The 22,139-nt window shown below is 44.4% G+C and overlaps 3 protein-coding genes across 3 annotated transcripts; 2 read left to right on the top strand and 1 right to left on the bottom strand.

Annotated features, from left to right (window-relative positions):
* Window positions 1-4,953: 4,953 nt before the first annotated feature.
* LOC134650634 (large ribosomal subunit protein eL38) lies at window positions 4,954-9,316 on the bottom strand. The gene is made up of 4 exons (XM_063505567.1): window positions 9,135-9,316; window positions 8,858-8,918; window positions 8,389-8,511; window positions 4,954-5,013 (listed from the first exon to the last, which is right to left on the bottom strand). Exons 1-4 carry the CDS (start codon window positions 9,135-9,137, stop codon window positions 4,988-4,990), a joined length of 213 nt encoding a protein of 70 aa, XP_063361637.1. The 5' UTR covers window positions 9,138-9,316; the 3' UTR covers window positions 4,954-4,987.
* Window positions 9,317-10,183: 867 nt separating this feature from the next.
* On the top strand, window positions 10,184-15,615 carry LOC134650779 (uncharacterized). The gene is made up of 7 exons (XM_063505713.1): window positions 10,184-10,599; window positions 11,735-11,832; window positions 11,997-12,225; window positions 12,446-12,631; window positions 13,040-13,153; window positions 13,484-14,182; window positions 15,110-15,615. The coding sequence occupies exons 1-7, from the start codon at window positions 10,333-10,335 to the stop codon at window positions 15,563-15,565; spliced, it is 2,049 nt and encodes a 682-aa protein (XP_063361783.1). The 5' UTR covers window positions 10,184-10,332; the 3' UTR covers window positions 15,566-15,615.
* Window positions 15,616-19,549: 3,934 nt separating this feature from the next.
* Window positions 19,550-21,694, top strand: LOC134650778 (uncharacterized). Its single transcript, XM_063505711.1, has 3 exons — window positions 19,550-19,734; window positions 19,936-20,156; window positions 21,507-21,694. The coding sequence occupies exons 1-3, from the start codon at window positions 19,553-19,555 to the stop codon at window positions 21,692-21,694; spliced, it is 591 nt and encodes a 196-aa protein (XP_063361781.1). The 5' UTR covers window positions 19,550-19,552.
* Window positions 21,695-22,139: the final 445 nt, after the last annotated feature.

Raw genomic sequence — 22,139 nt, 5'->3', positions numbered from 1 at the left:
CCCCACCCCACGCTATACTTCGTTTTTTTTAGCATTAGAAATTTGAAATTTGGTAAACAATCTTGATGTGTCTTTTAATTGAAAAACACATTTTAAAAATAAGTTTACGTGTTAATAATTATAATAAGTAATAGTTATTGATTTTAAAAAAGTGTTTTTCGATTAAAAGACATGTCAAAATCGCTAATCTTATTTCAAGTTCTTTCTAATACTAAAAAAAACGAACTATAGCGTCTCCCGCTCCCGAGCGTCGGCGTCTAATCATATATATGTATACCTATGGCTGCTGCTCGACACAACGTTAGCGCAACTGTGCAACGACTATTAGGGTTCCGTACCAAAAAGGTACAAAAGGAACCCTTATGGCGCGACTCTGTCCGTCCGTCCGTCTGTCTGCACATTGCTAAATAACTCGAGGAACTACTGAAGAGATTTTGAAATTTGGAATATGAAAAACGCGAACCCAAACACATTGGAAATGGAATATTTATATTTTCTTTTTATTAATTTTATTATGGAAAATGCTCAATATAAAGAGGGGGCAAAATGTCAAAGTCTAATAGTTACTAGGTCGAGTGGGATATCATTTGAAGAATCTTGAATTGAACATTACAAAACCATTTTTTAAACCATTTTTTTTCCATTACCTATAGGTAACTATAGGTAATAAAATGTTTATTTAACGTAAAAAATACAAACTTAATTTTTTATTTTATTTATCATAGACATGAAATATGGCGTGTCGTGAGCAAAAAATTTCCTTTGGCAGGATTGGTCCTTAGGAGCCAGGGATGGATTTAAGAAGTGGAGCAACCAAGATTTTATGTGTAATTTTTTAGAGTGGGGGGGGAGAGGGGCTCTAAACTTTATCTTGATACCTATCTATATCATTTAAGCTAAGCAGCAGTGGGGAAAAGTGCAAAAAGAAGGTATGTACATTCGTTTTATGGCTTCAGCAAGGATAGTAAAGTTAGCTATCCGGGTGGGGGACCCTCGGGATTTGGTAAGTTGCCAACGACGAGCGGAAATAACTTAATGTAGCAGTTAGTCGTAGCAAGGAGCTAGATTGACTAGATGAAACAAGCACCCTCGGTGGTAGTATGAAACAATACGATACCGATTTATGAATGGGAAAGTCATTTTCTTACAGCAATTAAATATTCTATTGTAACGTAGCAAGTGTAGTAACAAACATCTGGCTGTTACAACCTGGAACAGGAAAGTAATGGAGTGGTGTACAAAAAAAACAATAAAGCATTTGACGTGTGTCTAATAGTGGTAACCAATAAATGTGGTTCAATGTGTCTGTGGTTCAATGTAGGTATAACCGTATATCGTTTGTGGACACAATGTCCCCATGCACCCAACTAGCCATGCCATCGACGTTTAGCATATGTACCTACCTTCATCGTATACAAGCCGCTGACAAACATTTGAACACGACTCGGTTACTGTTAACACATTGTTAGTGCCTAAACAATATAAACGTGCACTGGATATAAACTCATCTCGGGGTTCAATTAATAAAACTTTCGAATTAAATTATTATGATAAAGTAAACCGCTTAGAAATAGATATTTTAGATTTAAATTAAACTTAAAAAGGGAAAAGCTGATTTCGAAAAGGATAAAATATAGTAGATTGTTTTGTTAATCAAAAGGGGTGAAAGGCACCCATTCCTGTTGAGGTAGTTAGGCGCTCGAACACAGTGAGAGCGCCAATAGTCCGAGACTGAAATGGTGCTTTTCACCAGTTTCACCCGAGTTAAACACTACTCTAAATAGGAATGTTAAATCACATCAAAAACATTAGGTACATGTAAAAAGGTGCAAGTCTCGCAACGCTTCTACTACAAAAAAAATTTGAGACGTAATGTGAAACCAAGTCGGTTATTTTAATCTGTGCCAGGGGGTGTTAAAACCCTTCAGCCAGCACAAAATTACAGGACGTCGAAAATGGCTTGAATCGCTTCGAGAAAAGGATGGTACGGCCGTGCCTTTTTGTTTTGCTCGTTTTAGATACCTACATGCCGTGCATATTATAAAACACGGCTAAGTAATATTTCTTGAGGGTATATACTTTCATTCAATAAATTATTTAGGTAAAAATATCGTTATTTATGGTAGAGGAATGGGAATTGTAGGTACAAAAAATCCATTTTAAACCAAAATTTTAATTGCTTATCGTAAAATAAAGGATAATACGTAGGTACTTAGAAAGTACACGTCCCACTTTCAGAGCATGAGAAATGAAAAAAAAAATCCCTTTTAAAATCACTAGGTAGCAACCCGATCTTGCTTGAAGTCAATGCCAATTGCCAATACGAGTTTCTTACACCACGCGTCAGCACACGTTGAACCGACTGCCACCCCGTGCAGTTCGATTGAGTTCGATAACAAAGAATAAGGTGGCGAATTCTTCCTTTAATATAAAAAAATATTTGGCTTGAAACCGACGTCGAACAGTCATAATTACCTAATCAGTGCGATCGAAAACCTGTTCCTTTTTTGACGTCGGTTAAAAAAAAACCCACTCGAATCGGTCGCTTGGGACTCTTGGGAGCCGCTTTACAGCGTGTTCACATTGTGCGATCCGATATCGGATGTAGGACCCTACATTTCCCAAGTTTTTACAAACAGTTATCGTTATATATACCTATCTATGTATAATATATACTGTACCTAAGTAACTTTAGAAAATAAAACTATTTCCCGCTATTTTACGAAAAGTGGAATCTTGAGCGTTGCGAGGGTTTCAATTCAAGGCACGAGGGTTAAACAAAATTAGCTAAACACTAAATGCCGTTCTCACACTTCTCACTCAAAAATCAAGGACGTGGCTCCTCGTAAGCCTCGGATACTCGGGACTCGGGTAATATTAAGAGACAGTGTAAAGTACTAATTAAGTACCGACCTAAATTGTACGGGTTTTATTTACCGTCTACATATACTTACATAGGGCAGGTAACTACTAACCAACTAATTGAAGTCTACTTACGTAATAGCGGCTTGTTACAATCCAAAACTTAGCAAACTCCTTAAACGACCATCTAAAACTACAATACAATGCATGTTAACTTATCAGTCCCACTTTCAGAACAAGTTCGTAAAGTACAGAAGTTGTGTTGGATACGCGCGGTGGCGCGGAAGCGGCGGAAGGGAGGAACATACGTTGGACAAGGCGGGCGCGCGGAGACTGCCGCCTGCCGCCGCGGCCGCGCTGCGGGTCCTGCCGCGGCGCGCGGGGCGCCGGCAATGTCGAGCACTTTGGATACTGGGTGGAAGGTTGGGGTGGGTCAGGTCAGGAAACACTTGCTGCACGCCTCACATTTCCAGACATACTTTGGGTGTTATGGATTACGACAATGAATTAATTAACAGTTAAAATAAGTATGTGTACAGTAATACAATACTCGTGAGACATAAGGTGGCCTAAAAATACGTTGACAGTAGTTATTTACGATAAAAGTGCGGAAAGTAGGAAATTCGCAACGAGTGGTTTTAAGTTAAAACACGAACACGACCGAAGGGAGTGTTTTAAATCGACACGGGTTGCGAATTACCTCTTTGTACGAGTATCGTACGTTTTACAGTACATAAAGCCCTTTAAAATTTTGACATAGGCACGGAAAGTGCTTATTCGCTAGTGCCGGAAAGTAGCACCATAATAGCACTGTAATAGTCCTTCGATCGTGTTTTAAAGGTTTTAATGTATCGCCACTCGTTGCGAATTTCCTATTTCTCGCACTTGTATCGTACTGTACCTACTTTTTTACTGTGCATATTGATAATCATTTTTATCAGTTTTTGCGTGTGTGTATCATAGGCAAAGGAGAATATTTTAAAGATAATACGTTTTGTTTCAGTTAAACGATCGACGTTGTAACAGAACAGTATTTCTAAAAAAAATTGTCAACATAGGTATTTGTGGGCCAACCTGTATAAAGATTCTCTAATACAACGCTTGATTTCAATATTATTTTAATGAAGGCATCAAATCATATGAAGCACACATTTGTAATATTTGTATAATTATGGTCCTTGGAAGCAAACAAAGGCGAATGTGACGCCCGCCCTTTGAGGGGCATTACCTTGGCAGCTTGGCACGCTACATCAGGGGCCTCCTAACTATTAGACCTACATAATTATAGTACATATCAGGGATGTTGCGGATGCCGATTTTTTGACATCCGCGGATGCGGATGCGGATGCGGATTTTTAACGGCTCACATCCGCGGATGCGGATGCGGATGCGGATGTCAAGATAGGTACATAAAAAACGTCAAATATTACATTTTAGTCATTTTTATTTCAAAAAACCGGCCAAGTGCGAGTCGGACTCGCGTTCCAAGGGTTCCCTACATTAAATCCCACTCACGCTTGACTGCTAATTTCTAATAGGTTTTTTTGGCTAATGACTAAATTACCTAGCAGTCTAGCACTTACGCCGATGCTAAGACGTTCCTGTACCGAACTGTTCCACATCCGCATCCGCATTAAATCCGCATCGATTTTATGCGGATGCGGATGTTGAAAATAATGCGGAAGTTCCGCGGTTGCGGATGCGGATGCGGATGTTCGCAACATCCCTGGTACATATGTACCTATACAAGACACAGGTAGGCTTCCTCTTCATTGTTCGGAATTTGATTATATTCCGGGCCGGATTTATATGCTGTCCCAAGTTAAAAGATCTCTGCTATAAAGAATAATATGGGGCATTATCTATGAAAAGGGACCTTATTGTCGATGGCGCTTACGCCGCACAGCGTCGCGCGGCGTGTGGCATCGTATTTATATCGGAGCATCGATAATAATGGCGTAAGCGCCATCGACAATAAGGTCCCTTTTCATAGAGTACGTCACATATATGTGTCCTTCCGTATCCTGTTAATTTGCTAGTACAGTAGGTAACTGAATATGTGTGGACTTGGAGTAAAGTGAAACACGGCAGTGGATTTTTATGTTTTATTGGCTACACTTAGTCATTACTTCACTTCCTTCACCTGGAGACCTGCAACAACACAAACATATTGTACATTTCATGCGGCACTGCTGTAGGAGTGGTACGTGCAAACGGTATGCTGTACTGATTTAATATCTGTGTGGTTTAACTACCGCAGACAAACCTTATTTACATTATTTAATAAATTACTTAATTGAATCAGACATCTGAATGTACTTATACTTAAATATGTTCAACTGCTGGGCACAAGGCCTGGTGCAAGAGGGTTTGCAAAGTGGTCATGAAGTATAGACTTTACACACACTTATATTTCTTTGCAGATGCATGTACATTTCATATCGTATTATCAAATAGATTACAAAATAGTACTAGTACCTATTTTTTTTTTTTTAATTTATTTAATACCACAAGAACGGTTACAGTATACCAATTACACCAATACCAATTACACTTGCTACTATACAATTATATCAACAGAATTATAGTTTATCAACCACATCAAGACATCATTAAAAATTATACAAATATAACAACTATAACAATAAACTCTGGCATATTACAACTATTACAAGTATTACATTCATCATCTATTTTATCACACGTTCATTCACTCTCACAATAAACGAGGCACCTGGACATTAGTTTAGGCCACTTATCCATGAAAATATCCACTTGTGGATTCGTGCGCAGGAGCCCGTTGAGTGAGTTGATCATGTCGCACAGCGGCGAGTTGCGACGCGCAGCGGTCGCGCGCGGTCCTGTACCGTCCCACAGCTGTAGGTATGGTCGCCGGCGAGAGTTATTCGGAGGCACAACTATACAGTTGAGGACATTGTGCAGCTCCATACTGTTAGTTTTGTTGCTAAGCACCTTACACACTGTTACCAACCGCTCGCATCCTCTACGAACCTCCAAAGAGTTAAGACCTAGAACGCCAAGTAAAAACTTAGTCGGATACATAAATGGATAATATCCATAGAGCTTTTTGTATATAAAACGCAGGAACGCTTTTTGGACCTTTTCTAAACTAAGCTTATACTTGGCCTCACTAGGACTCCAGACACAGGCGCTAGCCTCCAGTTTGCACCGGACTAGAGCCGTATAGAGGAGTTTGATGACGCTGCCATTGTGAAAGTCCTTAACGTTCCTCATCACGAAACCTAACCTCCGATAGGACTCTTTGGCGAGGCTATTAATGTGCTCATGGAATGTGAGCTCGCGGTCAAACTTGACTCCAAGGTCTTTAACTGAAACAACACGATTTATCGCCTGAGCGTTTATCTCATAGTTAAAGCTAACTGGACGTTGACGACGTGTAAATGTCATTATTTGGCACTTGTTGTTATTGAAGCGAAGTTTGTTCGCGACGCTCCAGCGATATACCCGATCGAGATCCTCCTGAAGCTTTAAGCAATCCGACTCCTGCTCGATGCCCATTACCAGCTTGAGGTCATCCGCGTATAGTAAGCATTTGGCGTACTTCAGGTCACTCACAAGGTCGTTCACCATGATTAAGAAAAGCAGAGGTCCGAGGCTTGATCCCTGACTTACTCCCGATCGAGTATGGTACGGAGATGAAATATAGGGTCCATATTTGACAAATTGTGTCCTGTCTTTTAGATAGTCAGCAAAAAAAACGAGCAGTTCGTGGTTGAACCCTATACCCCATAGTTTAGTTAGAAGTACGTCATTGTCAACGGTGTCAAATGCTTTCTGGAAATCGAGATAAATTACATCAGCTTGGGTACCGCTATCAAGACACTTACTGATACAGTCAACATGGATCAGTAGATTAGTATTTACTGACCTGCCTGACCTAAACGCGTGCTGGGCGTCGCAGATGAATGGATCGATTTGTCGGTATATCTCTTTGTGTAAAATAGTCTCAAAAGTTTTAGCTGCTGAGTTGAGAACGGCTATTGGTCGATACCCATCCATAGAACGGGTATAGGCGTGACCCGGGAAAGTTTCCACGGGGATGGGTATGTTTGTTTTGTAAGCGATAGGTTGAAGATATGACACAGCGGTTTGGCGAGGATACCATCGCAGGCGCGTAGGATGTATGGCGGCACTCCATCGGGTCCAATTGCACTGTTAGGTTTTAAAGTTTTTAGTGCGTCACAGACTTGTTTTGTTGTAATACGTCGGATTTGTATATTTAGGTTATTGCTAGATGTAACGAGCTCGGATGCAGTGCTACAGCTGTCGGCGCTGAGAGTAGGGTTATTTGGGAGGAATACACTACTAAAATAATTAGCAAATGCATTTGCCGCCGCAATGCCACTGTGCGCTTCGTCTTTGTACGTAACAGACTGCACCAGACCGCCTTTGGATTTTAAGCTAGAAATATGTTGCCAGAAATCCCGTGGGTTAATTTTAATATTATTTTCAATTCGTTTCATATGTATGTTGTATGCATCTACTGTTCTTACCTTTAAATCATTTCGTAGGGCGTTGTACAGCTGACCGGTTTCCTCGTCACCGGTGCGTTTCCATCGGCGATGCAGCTCCGTTTTACGGCGCAAGTCCTTTATTATTTCGCCAGTAAACCAAACGGGGTACGTCTTTGTACGACCTTTTGCGCGTCGTTTCTTCGGTATACAGGCGTTAAAATGGGAATACAGAGTTTCATAAAAGTGGTTCGTAGCTGTGTTTAGGCAGTCAGATTCACTATATACATTTTGCCACTGTTCACTTTTAAGTAAAGCATATAGACGTGAATAGTCCCCTTTTTTGAAATTGTAGTCGTGATCTACATTAACGTTACTGGGATCCTGCGGTCGTGACCTTACCTTGGCACTAAATGTGATATCTATGTCTAGCGGCGGGTGGTAGGCGTCCGGAGACACCAGGTCTGTGTCAGCACGAGTCACTCTCACCTCACCAGCGCACTCCTGAGACAGGACGACATCCAGGATACCTCCCCTATCATTCATCACATCATTCATCTCTTTCATGCAACAGAAACTTAAGAAATAATTATAATAGTTGAGAATATTCTGTGAAGCGCTATTTAAATTTAGGTCTCCAAAAACCAGTATGGGACATTTGACAATATTGCTGACAATATAGCAGGCCTGGGAAATTATGAAACATTGGGACAAGCTCGGATTTGTATATTTTGTTTACATCACTTACAGTTGAGAATTTCTAACAATATCTAACAATATGATCACTTTGTTATGTTTAGTCAGTTTTGGAAAAGGAAACAATAGACTTGTCCCAATATGTATGTTAATCACATGAATCTATTAAAAAAACCTCCAAGAAATATAAATCATTATGAATAGGACAGATTTGTTTTTCTTTTTCTTTCATTTTTAAAATGAAACCTTGATAGTTAATTTCTAATACCATTGATATAAATTTGACTGCCAATTTTTCTTATATAGTGAATGGGTAGAGTGTAAACTTGTCAGATACCTGGGGGCAGGCTCTGTTTCAGCTTCTCGGCCTTCTCCTTGTCGGTGATGACCAGCGTGTAGAGGAAGCGCGAGCATCGCACCTTGAACTTCACATTCTCAGGGTTCTTCTTTATTTTCACCGCTGCAATAATAAACCCATGTTTAATCTTGCTCATTCATGCAACACCAACAAAATATGCTCTTTAAATATTAAGGATTTGCTTTTGGGAATATATTGCAACCTCTTTGATGGTTACATGTGAGGTTACATGGTTGATGACTTCACAAAAAAGTAATATGGAACTTGTTGAAACTTGTCTTCAGACCACTGGAGGTTATAGCACTATTTTGGAACATGGCAGGGGACAGTTATCACTAGTTTCATAACTTTAACAAGAAACCTCTCTCAATTAGCTGACACTGCATGCATACATATCGAACGTTTTTAAGATTTAATTTTTATGTGACTTACATATGAGTCTACTTACATTTGGCGTCTTTCCTTCTCGCCTTCAGGAGGAAATCCTTAATGTCCTTGATTTCACGCGGCTGGAACATAAAACACATCATCAAGCTTCATCACGGGGACATCGGGTCGGGCCGGGATCGAGGAATAGAATAACAACAAGAGAGGTTAACTTGAAACCGAACAAAATAAATCACAAACTTTGCGACATTATATAGTAATTTAAATATGCTTATTTATTATGTGGCCCTTGACCACGTATTCAATTAATATTAAAGTCAAAAACAAGAGATATTTACCATGTTGAAGTTGTTCCAAAGGATGACAAGTAACTGCAAGAAAACACAAGATTATCAGCAAAATACTATTACACATACATTAACAGGGGCACACTGCGTCTATTACAGTCGATTATTATCAAAAATCACCGCAATATTCAAAGATTAATACAGATTTTCGAAATTATATACACAAATCGCACTTCACTCACCTGTCAAACTTTCTGAAAGAAATTGACATTGACAGCGACGCCATGACATTTTAAATTTTGAAGTATCTATGGTTTAAAGGCCTATCCAGACGAGGACAATTTTTCGCCAATCTGATTAAATTGTCCGATCAAATCAGGACGTGCCCAATTCGACCGCCGATTGGTGTTTGCGTCTGCACCACCTGATTTGATCGGACAATTTAATCAGATTGGCGAAAAATTGTCTCATGGGACTCCACTTAAGTTGGGCACGTCATTGACTTACCATATTATGGCTCCTCTACACGATGGGCTAGCACCGGCCACTCCAAGGGACGCAGCCATGCGGTAGAATGAGATAGCAATATCACTTGCTCCCTCTAACGCATAAATGCGTCCCTTGGAGTGGCCAGCGCTGGCCCATCGTGTGGCCCACTTAATAAGGAGCCATTATTAAGTGGTCTACGCTACGCGTGCCTCCGTGAGGGACAAAACAATACGCAATGCGACGCTATGATTGGTCGAATTTATTTGTTATGGTGGGGTGGGCAACAAATAAATTCGACCAATCACCCATACTAATTTACGGTGGGGAATAAAAAAAAATGTGAGACTGTGACAAGGACAAACAATAATAGCGCTTTCGCTGCTACTCCTACTGAAAGATACATAAGTCTATCCCGTTCTATCAGTTATCCCCACCCCACCACTCATGCCCAATCCAGTTTAATACTAGATTCATGGGTTGCAAAGAGTAGTATAATGACAATTCATAATTTCCGAACGAAGCAAATTTGATTTATGGCCCGACGATGGTGGCAACACCGACTAGAAGCGTCGAGGTGACACTTTGACAGGTCGACCGTCAGAGTCGTCAGACGGCCATTGGCATCGTTTAATGTTTATGAACGGCTATCGCGATCCGTGAAAGAGCCCGTACCCGACATGAGCCCTTGGGCGGCGACGGGCACCGACAGCGGTGGCGCGCGGGGGCCGGAGACCCGACACGCGTCGTGAGCCGCGGCGCCATGGAGCGCGCCGTCGTGCGCTCGAGCGCCAGGCTCAGCGGCGGCGGCGGCGGCGGCTCCGGCAAGAGCGGCGGTGGCGGCGGCCCCAGCAAGAGCGGCGGCGGAGACAAGGCCGAGGCGGCGCGCCGAGCGGCCGCGGCGGCGCTGGCGGCCGAGCGCCGCGAGCGGGCCCGCCAGCGCGCCCAGGAGGTGGAGGACAGCCCGAGCGTGCTGCGCGACAAGTGCCGAGAGCTGGCGCGAGTCGTGCGCCAGGCCAAGCATCTCGTGGTCAGTCACAGCACTAATGACACCCTCGAAACCCCTACTTTAACAGATAACCTGCAGTGTTCAAAGTAGCATGCTTAACTGACCATTGATAAATCTTATCTCATTGTTTTAAATTATACTAATGGTCAGATAACTTTCTGTTTCGTGGAGTTAAGGAGCCCGAGCCTCGGTTGGCCCTCCAAGATGAGCAAAATGTGTGCTATATGATGAAACTTCACCAAGTTTGTTTTCAAAATATTCAATTATGATAGGATTGGGAAGTTGGGATTGTTGCAATAGTTTATTATTATTCTTATTATATGTGAATGCACAGGCAGCTTAAAGCTGATACGTGCACATCAATGTCCACTTGTGTTTTGTAGTCTACGAAAGTGTTCATCGAGTTTGTTTTTAAAAGAGTTTATCGAGGGTGCACTGATCACTGACTCGGGTAAACTGTTCCACACTTTCACTACACGGTTAGATAGGAAGTGTCGTCTGGGGTTGCTACTACTTTGCGTCCGTGTCAGTTTCAAAGAGTGTCCTCTCAGTCTGTCATTTATGTTGCGAGTAAAAATATCGCTTAACCCGGGTACGTTGTAGTGTCCTGTGAGTATTTTATATGTTTCTATCAAGTCGCCGCGTTGCCTTCGCTGCTCCAAGGTTGTCAGGCCCATTTCCTTTAATCTATCTTCATATGGTTGGTTACGAAGAGATGGTACCAATTTTGTGGCTCTTCTTTGGACTTTTTCAATAAGATTTATATCCTTTTTAAAATACGGGTTCCAAATTTGGAAGGCATATTCCAGTAAGGGTCTTACATATGTCTGTTTGTGAGACAAAATTCACACATTAGTCAACTTTCGTTAGGTAAAGAGAACTGTATATTCTCCATTTCAAAGAAAGCTTTCTTTATACTTGTGTATTAAAATACATAGCCAGCTTTACTCAGCTGACCGGAAAGCCTATGCTCAACAACATAAGACTTTCCGGTTTGGTGCTACATCTATTGTCAAGTAGCAGCACTGATAATTCTGCTACTCGATGCTAGATGTTGACACTGAAATAGTCTTTTTGGTACCAAAACTGATGTATGGAGTGAGCACTCTCGTCTTACTGTATTTCTCTATGGTAAAGTGTATGGGTATACATACAGGTGTACACGGGAGCGGGGATCAGCACAGCGGCCGACATTCCCGACTACCGCGGCCCGCACGGCGTGTGGACGAGGCTGCAGCGCGGAGAGGACATCGGGTGAGTGGCTCGCGTTGTTACAGGCCAAGCGGACACACCTTCCGCTGGCAGGTCTTCATCGTCTTCAAACACTTCATCACAAACATCCTCTTTGCACTATTTGTAGTCCAGTATTCTCTAGCTACAATAGACAATGACTCGCGTGTATGTATGGACGGTTGCAGTCGCGTGGAGGTGTCCCGCGCGCAGCCCACGTTCACGCACATGGCGCTGACGGCGCTGGTGGCGCGCGGGCTGTGCAAGTTCGTGGTGTCGCAGAACTGCGACGGGCTGCACGTGCGCGCCGGCCTGCCGCGCCGCGCGCTCGCCGAGCTGCACGGCGACATGTTCGCCGAGCGCTGCGCCGCGCCCGCCTGCCGCGCCGTGCTGCTGCGGGCGTTCGACACTACGCAGGTATACTGACCCACCGAGGGCCGCACCGGTATACCGTGTACTCTATGTTATATTGGAAATTTGATTCCATCACTGTTCAATCATTTCATTTTTACAAAGCTAATAATATATACCAAATTTCCGAAGGTCATGAAAAATATTGCAACCCGCAACTGCAATATTCCTTTTCGTTTTTGAAAAATAAAGTAGGTGAAAATGATGTATGTACGTAACTATGTAGCGCACTGGGCGCTACGCGCACGGCACCCGGCGCACTTGCCCCGTGCCGCGCTGCGGGCGGCCGCTGCGCGACACCATCGTGCACTTCGGCGAGCGCGCGCGCGCCGCCTGGCCGCTCAACTGGGCCGGGGCCCTGCGCCACGCCGCCGCCGCCGACGTCATCCTGTGTCTCGGCTCCAGCCTCAAGGTAACTGCGCTTCGTGTCGAGGTTCCGTCCCGATGTGAACGCCGATGATCATTAACGTCTCGTCCGAGTATGACGAGGATACTGACCGAAATTTAATCATCTTTCTACATTTTTTTCGAGAAAAATTTTTCCGCTCCACCCATAGAGCGCGACCGAGGTTCGAACCCACTATTTTTGACCACCACGCTCCTATAATATAATGCAGCGGTCGGCAACCCGCGGCCCGTGAACCTGTCATTTGCGGCCCGCGAGCCTCCCTGGCTATTTTGTATGTAATATTGACAAACGACAATGTCTGATAAAGTCATAAATATTAACAGAGTGCGGCCCGCGTCAACTTGGTTATCTACTATGTGGCCCTCGGCCGCTAAAAGGTTGCCGACCGCTGATATAATGTAACACGCTCAGGTGCTGCGGCGCTACCCCCGCCTGTGGTGCATGGCGCGGCCGGCCCGCGCGCGGCCGCGCCTCTACATCGTCAACCTGCAGTGGACGCCCAAGGACACCGCCGCCGAGCTCAAGGTATGCGACCGACTCACTTATGCGAATGTCGAAACTAGAGCGCCCCTCGTCAACTGTATTTATATGATCTTCGGGAAACCAAATTTTGGTCCCGAGTAAATTTTTGAGCCGTCATAAAATATCATCAGATCGGAAACAGCTCCTTCGTACATCTAGAAATATTAAGCGGCACTCTAATGTCTTATTTCGTAACAGGAAGGTGTCTACGAAACGTAATTTCATAAATAGTACACACACGAACACTTAAAAAACACAACAGGTCCCTTTAGATCTGACGAAGAGTCCGCCCCCGTCGAAGGTAGACGTAAACTGTTAATCGCGTGTGGTCAGATCAACGCGCGCTGCGACTCGGTGATGCGCGAGCTGGCGCGGCGGCTGCGGGTGCGCGTGCCGCGCTACCGGCGCTCGCGGGACCCGCTGCTCGCGCACGCCACGCCCCTCGCCGCCGCCGAGCGCCACACCTGCTCCCGCCCCGCGCTGCCCCTCGCCGCCGCGGGGAGCGCCTCCTCCGAGCCCGGGGAGTCCGACTCCTCCTCCGCGTCCGACTCCGACGACGCGGTGCCGCTGGGGAGGCTGCGGGAGCGTCTCCGGGGCGAGCGGGGAGCCGCCTCCGGGCCCAGGGGTCCGCCCGACCGTCCCCGGCCGCCCCCCCGGGTGGACAGCCTCCGGAGGCCGCTGCGCCCCGTGCCGGGGCTCAACAGACTCCAGCGGCCGGCGGACCGCTCGAGGGACCCGAACTTTCCGGCCGAGGGACCCCGTCTCCGGTCCCCGCCGCGGCGCTCGCGAGACAGCCGGGACCCGGCGGGGCGCGCGCCGGACCGACGGTGCCCGGTGGACGGCTCGCGAGACTCGCCGGCCCTCGCGGAGCGTTGCCGAGGTCTGCGGCCCCTCTGGGACCGCTCGCGGAGCCCTGAGGCCCGGAAGGACCGCTCCCGAGGCCCGGAGACCTTGGAGCCCGAAGAAAAGAAGCCCAAGTTGGAGAATGGCTTTCGCTCCGCGGTTAAAGAGGAGCACCTGAGGTCTTTTGAGGTGAGTGTGGAATTTATTTGTTAATGATTCAAAACGCTAAATCGAAAAGCTTGAAAATCGATTCACACAAAAACCGGCCGAGTGTGAGTCGGACTCGCGTTCCGAGGGTTCCGTACATTAAGTCCGACTCACGCTTGACTGTACATTTCTAATAGGTTTTCCTGTTATCTATAGGTAAAGAACTATTTTTGTATGTTTTTCCAAATTTTAGACCCAGTGGTTTCGGAGATAAAATCAAAAAATACAGTTCGTACTTGGCCTTAATTTGTTCCGTGAGCGAATATAACAAGAAAACTCGACAATATGTCTCAACCAAATCGCAGTTCTCCATTATTCAGGCTGTTGCTCAGATATTGCAGCGCTAAATATTGGAAAAACGTGATTGTGTATAGATATTGTTAATCTTGTTATTTTATTCGTCCACGATTGTTTCAACACTCGGCTGCTGTTCATGAAAGTATTCTCCAAACCGATCTGTTTTATGACGTAAGACTTAGCGTTTTCACGTCGCCCGACCCGATATCGGATGCCGGATACTACTACTATGTATAAAGAAGCAAAAAGTAAGACAATGTTATTCGGAAAAATAATAGAACTCGATGCCATAGATCAGCGGTCGGCAACCTGCGGCCCGTGAACTTGTCACTTGCGGCCCTCGAGTCTCCCTGGCTTATTTTGTGAGTAATATTGACGAACGACAATGTTTGATAAAGTCATAAATATTAACAAAGTACGGCTCGCATCAACTTCGTTAACTACTATGTGGCCCTCGGCCGCTAAAAGGTTGCCGACCGCCACCATAGATAGAGCATTTTCTAGGAACCGTTTTTCTCCAAACTTCATCCGACACGCCACGCGCGATATCGGATCGGACAACGCGAAAACGCCCGACGAATACATTTTTTATTTAAATCTGTCTCCCCTCAGGTGTCCCTCGCCGGCGGGTCGGCGCGCATCCTCCTGCACGCCGCGCACGCGCCCGAGCCCAAGGAGGAGGAGGACGAGGGCGGCGGCCTCGGCCCCCCGCGGCCCCGGCCCGACGAGGACTCCGAGAGCGAGGCCTCGCGGGCCGCCGCGGCGTTCATCGCGCGCGCCGTGCTCGTGTGCAGGGCCGAGCTGTACCCCGGGCTGCACACGATCCTGGCGCGGGCGCCGCAGCCGGCGTGCGCGTGGTGCTGGCGGCGGCACGGCAGCGCGCGCTGTCTGTGGTACCCGGCGCGGGACCCGCAGCCGCCGGGCCGCGTGTGGCGGCGCGTGCGCGGCCGCCGCTACCTGTGCACGTGCTGCCCCGGCGGGGGCGGGGGCGGGGACAGCGGGGGGGAGGCCGGCGAGGGCGGCTGGTACGGGAAGGGCTACCGGAAGGGCCGCAAGAAGAAGCGGTAGCGGGCGCCGGGCGCCGCCGCGCGCCTCTGTACATATACATATTTATTTTTTTACCGCGGGAGGGCCGGGGGGACGGTCGCGATCGAAGCGCCGACCCGATTAGTTTAATACGGCTCGCGCGTCCTCGGCGGGGTCCGAGTCGAGTGAGGATCCTCGGGGCTCTCGAGACTTGTCGAGTCTGTTGTGCTCGGGATACTTAATTGTATAGAGTTCTTCCGAGCTAACTTTGCGTCGACCGGAACGGAGCGAAGCGAGTGAAATGTTACGTTAATAATGAGGATATGTAAATTTTACTATATTAACAATTATTGCACGATCATTATTCATTATTTAGAGATTTGTAAACTTTGACCAATATATTATTTTTATCCAGAATTGTAAATAACTATCTTATTTCAATTGTACCTGTGTGACCTGTAAAATACTTTTTACCAATAAAGAAACTAAACTAAACTAAGTGGGGCCCTCTGCCGTTACGGATGCGCCGCGACGTTAGCTCGGTTCGACTCTAATCAAATGAAAGTGTAGCTGTGCGCCCGTGAGTGGCAGTTTATGAACAAACTACTATTAATCACAATCGAACAAATGTCTCGGATGTGTGTTTATGAATTGAATTTTAATTACGGATACTTAAATTAAACGATTGAACGATGTTGTAATTATGATATCTAATTGTAATAAATTTGAACTGAATTTTGTAAAAGTAAGGTTAATCTTAGAACGTGCGTGGACAAATTGTGTCAAAATTTTAATACGTGAAATAAAATAATTAAATCAACAAATCCACTTTGGTTTTACTTTTCCTTTACCCACGTTGAGCTCACTCACGAGTTCACGACACAGGCGGGAGACAAAAAGGGATCGCTAACGAGGATCGCGTCGCGAAATAGTATTTTATGCAACCGTTGTTTAAGAGGAGTCAAAAAAGGCGAGTGGCGTGAGTAACAATTTGAGGCGAAGCCGAAAATTGTTAATAAAGACGCCACGAGTATTTTTTGACTCAGTTAAACAACGTTGCATACAATACTTTTTCTACAACCAAGCACTTACTTTGAAAAAAAATTGTAAATTTACAAATATTTTTCATTCAACAAAAATAATACTTTAAACAAGTGGATTCATATAGGACATATATGTAGGTAAACAAACCAAAAGTGTACATACAGCTAAGATACGCGACCCGGCCATCGCGCCCCGCGCCCCACGGCCGGTTGGCCAGCGACACCTTGTAACTCATGAGGCCCTGGTACTTGCTCTTAGTTAAATTAGAAAGAAAGAAAGAAGAAAGAAAAAGCATTTATTAGCACAATAACAAACTTAAAAACTAACAAAAGAGAACACAAAATGAGAGGTTGCGCTAAATGGTCCTCACTCAGCTAGGTGTCACGGTATGAGCCACATGGCACACTCCGCGACGCTGATTTTCAGTAAGGCCCAGTGGATGGACTAGGTGGCACTCAGTAATGGGCACAATGTACAAAAATAAGGGAAAACTTAAGTAAAACTAAAATTAAACATTAACAATCAAATCAAATTAGAAATTAGCCTATAAGTCATCTGTATGTTTGTGTGTATGTATGTAAATGTCTATGTGACATTTACATACATACACAATTTTGGACAGTTTTTTTCTCGATTTTGGCCACAGTAGCCTATGGAGACTAACAAGCAACGCTAAGCGGTGTTCGTAGTCTATGGATCTTGCTATATTACGGGTGTCACATGCGCGTTTCTGACTTCTGAAGCAATTTTATTGTTTTTACTAGTTAGTACTCATCTGTCAGAGATGACAATTAAAATTAGGTTGGCAACAATGTATTTCATACAATATTTTTTAAGTGGTGATTACACGAAGTGTCGTAAAAGTACCAAAAAGATACTGCGTGTATGCACAAATACTTTTTTGGGGAATAGACTAAAGACTTGTCTTGACAACTATAACATAGGGGTTTAAAGGTGTGTGTACGACCCTATAAATGACAAATAAAAGTACGGGAGTAGAAAAAATGTTAAAAAAGCACTTGTATAGTTGTTTGCTCCAGAGAGCGACATATATTATGAACTTCAAAACGTGAAATTGGATTTGCCTGACCACTGACACAGGTGCAAAATTACAACGGAAGCATGATAAAGGGTTGTTAGTCATGGATATTAAAGATCGAAAGAAGTGCGCCACATTGTCTCATCACTACATAGTATAAAAAACAAAGTCTCTTCCTGCTGTCTGTCTATAGGTATGTATGCTTAGATCTTTAAAATTAGGCAACGGATTTTGATGCGGTTTTATTTAAATAGATAGAGTTATTCTAGAGGAAGGTTTTTGTATAATTTGTTAACCCGTGCGAAGCCGGGGCGGGTCGCTAGTAACTCATAATCTGTGATTAAAGCACCGCTACAGCGCCATCTGATGATGTATTTAAAAAATAAAAAAAAGTTGATGGCGTTAAAGTAATAAAAATTTAAATGCTAAATTAAACAGGGTCCGCGTCCCGGCCGGCACGGCACACTCGTTCAAGTAGCTTTGTTTACATTACACAGACACATACACAGCGCGTCGGTCTATAAATATACACCAACACATGACGAACAGCCGCCGGCGCCGGCATCCATGGTTTAACTTATGTCTGCCACCGTTCAACAGCTGCCGGGAGTGCCGCGACACGCCACGGCCGCGAGAATCATTCTTGCGGAAGCTGTTATCTCTAGATAGAGCTTCCGCCTCCGTCCGAATCAAACGATGATATACTCTGCTTAGTTTGTGTCACATAATTACTCGATTCAGTGGTTTATTATATGTTGAAATACCAGGTGAGTTTATAACAATTTTTTAAATAATTAATAGGTCCATATTGGGTCGCATAATAATTGATTGTCCTAATGTAATGTTACGCATAAACCTAACCTAACCTACCCTTTTCTACACAACCTATGCAAAATATTTTCGAAAATACTTTCTATTTCAGCTGGAGGAACATTATGCGAAAAGAGTTGTATGCGTAACATTAACATTAGGACAATCAATTATTATGCGACGAAGTGCGACCCCAACTTACCCCAACTTTAATCCTTGCTCCTCAAAATTTCAAAGCATTAAAATAAGTATTTTGAAGTACTACGTGAGTATTAAAATGTACATAGAACAGCAAAAAGTTACCAAAATCTCCTATATTCGAGGTGGGTTCTTCACAGGCCTTAGTTTTAAGAGTCACTTAGTGATCTAAATAGGAATGCTAAGAGCATTACTATTTAGATCACTAAGGTTCGCCATGTCTCTGTCCGATCACTCCGACAAATATGAAAGTTTTTGTGTATGCATAGTAGGTACATACAGACCACATCTAATCTAAAGTATATAGAAATGCTTTTTTTTTAACTCAACCCTATTATTATGGGAGGCCGTCGAATTGGCCTACACTCCTAACTTCTTTTTTAGGGTTTCGTACCCGAAGGGTAAAAAACAGGACCCTATTACTAAGACTTCGCAGTCCGTCCGTCCGTCTGTCACCATGAACCGCGATAGCTAGACAGTTCAAATTTTCACAAATGATGCATCTCTGTTGCCGCTATAACAGCAAATACTAAAAATAAAATAAATATTTAAGGGGGGCTCCCATACAACAAACACGATTTTTTTGCTCTATTTTTTGTTGATGGTGCGGAACCCTCCGTGCGCGAGTCCGACTCGCACTTGGCCGGTTTTTTTGTAGTTTATTGTACCGTTCGGTCGCGTATGTTTTATTATTTTCTTTGTATTCATTTCCAAGTTTGACTCGAGTCCTCACTAGATGGCGTTAGTAGTAGTTGTTTTGGAAATTTATTTCATTTAATTTGGTTTACAATTTTTACTGCTTATTTATATATACTTAAAATTTGAAATAACGTAATTTTCGCGTTTTATGCCACAGTTTAGTAGTTTTATTTTAGACCACTTATCCTAAATAAATTAAAAAGTTGTTTGGTCAGCAATCCCTCCCGTGGCCGTGGAGCATGTGGTGGCGCCGTCACCCGGGCTGGCGCTGGCGGGCGGCGCTGCTGCTGGCGCTGGCGGCGCTGCTGGCGCTGCGCGTGCCCGCCGCCAGCGAGCTGGCCGCGGAGCTGCGCGCGCCGCCGCAAAAGCTCGCCGCGCACCTCGCCGACTTCAACAGCCTGCGGTCGCTCTACCCACATATGTCAGTACTAGCGTCTGCCCTCGACTTCGTCTGCAAGGAAAGACGATCATAAAAACTATCCTATGTCCATCCCCGGGCCTTAATCTATGTCCATAGTAAATTTCATCTCGAAATCCGTTGAGCGTTAATTTTATTTTTGGTTATTTTTAATTGAAGCAAAATGTATCGTTTGTTAGTTCTAAACATGTCTCTCTTGTCCAGCAGCTCGTCCTGGAAGCTGGAATCCCAATGGAGCAACTACACGTCGTGGCGCTACTCGCTGTCGTTCTCGTGCGGCGCGCGGTGCGCGGGCGCGGCGCACGTGCGCGCGCACGACGAGTACGCGGCCGGCCCGGCGCACGGCTCGGCGCAGGCGCACAGGGGGGACTTCACTATACAGACGTGCCGCACTCTGCCGCTCTTCTCCTGGCCTGATTTCTGTGGTATGTAAAGGCTGCCGTTCGGGCGTGTTGCACTAGTATAAAGGTTCGCGTTCAGCACGGCTCCGCGCAGGTTTACAATAACAATTTTCTGAAGCAGATACGTCTGTGAGTGATACTACAAGTTTTTATTTTGTTATTGAGATCATTATAATGTAAATAATGTTTATTCAGGTGCTGTACAGTCAGCAGCAGCAGTTGCTAAGTGGGCGAGTGGTTCAAAATGACCTTGACACGCACTTATTATTCTTGTAACGATAACGTCGCGTCAAAATCATTTTGAACACCTTGCCCGCTTAGCAACTTCTGCTGCTGACTTCACCTATTCATAAATGATACGTGCAACGTATTTTTATGACACTAATAATTATGATATTATGATGTCACTGTAAAACGTGTGAAAGATCCCTTGAGGCTCACAGAATATTTTTTTGAATAAAAGTAATTTGATACTTTTTGTGGCGTATCTATGGATGGATAGGTCTTCAAAAATGATATTGAGGTTTCTAATATCATTTTTTGCACACACACATTTTACCACTATGGAAGTGTCTCTCGCGCAAACTATTCACCATGCAAACTTCCACCGAAAATTGGTTTGAACAAGATCTAGTAAGTAGTTTTTTTAGGGTTCCGTAGCCAAATGGCAAAAAACGGAACCCTTATAGATTCGTCATGTCTGTCTGTCTGTCTGTCTGTCTGTCCGTCTGTCTGTCCGTCCGTATGTCACAGCCACTTTTCTCCGAAACTATAAGAAATATACTGTTGAAACTTGGTAAGTAGATGTATTCTGTGAACCGCATTAAGATTTTCACACAAAAATAGAAATAAAACAATAAATTTTTGGGGTTCCCCATACTTCGAACTGAAACTCAAAAATGTTTTTTTCATCAAACCCATACGTGTGGGGTATCTATGGATAGGTCTTGAAAAATGATATTGAGGTTTCTAATATCATTTTTTTCTAAACTGAATAGTTTGCGCGAGAGACACTTCCAAAGTGGTAAAATGTGTGTCCCCCCCCCTTGTAACTTCTAAAATAAGAGAATGATAAAACTAAAAAAAATATATGATGTACATTACCATGTAAACTTCCACCGAAAATTGGTTTGAACGAGATCTAGTAAGTAGTTTTTTTTTATACGTCATAAATCGCCTAAATACGGAACCCTTCATGGGCGAGTCCGACTCGCACTTGGCCGCTTTTTTAATACATCATAAATCCCCTAAATACGGAACCCTTCATGGACGAGTCCGACTCGCACTTAGCCGCGTTTTTTTTTTGACGTAGTGGGGTAATTTGATACCTTCCTGCTGCTTCATAAACTAAGAAAATGAAATATTATATTACAGAGGAGCTGGAAGTGGAGTGGTTCGTGAGCGGCGGGAAGGGGGAGGAGGAGGGCGCGGCGCGGTACGTGGAGCGGGCGCGGAGTCGGCGCGCGCTCGGCGCGGCGCTGCTCGCCTGGCTCGGCGGCGGCGGCGGGCTGGCCGCCGCGCGCGCCGGCCATCTGCGCGTGCTGCGGGAAACCTTCCACTGACGTCTTTACTCTTCACTAACTTGTTCAAGTGTTTTAATAAATGTTGTAAGGTTATACGTAATGACAATTTACTGTCTTTCATTGATGTCCAGGCATATCATACTCTATGTTTCCACTATAATCTCGTTCTACAACGGTTTAGGGTGTGCGTAATATAGGAGATGAATAATGATTTTGGATATCCACGTGCACCGTGCACTTGTCCGTTGTAAGTTAAAATTAGATACGCTTCAGAACTGGTTTATTAGGTACTGTCTTACATACTAGCATATACGTATCATGACAATTACATAGTAGTACTACTACCTACATCACCGACCGTGTCATATCGCTTTTTAGGGCTCCGTAGCCAAATGGCAAAAAACGGAACCCTTATAGATTCGTCATGTCTGTCTGTCTGTCTATCTGTCTGTCCGTCTGTCCGTCTGTCTGTCCGTCCGTATGT

Source organism: Cydia amplana, chromosome 9 (genome assembly GCF_948474715.1).
Source record: "Cydia amplana chromosome 9, ilCydAmpl1.1, whole genome shotgun sequence".
NCBI lineage: Eukaryota > Metazoa > Arthropoda > Insecta > Lepidoptera > Tortricidae > Cydia > Cydia amplana.
The sequence above is the reverse complement of the archived record's forward strand: the minus strand, read 5'-3'. Positions and strand labels throughout refer to the sequence as shown.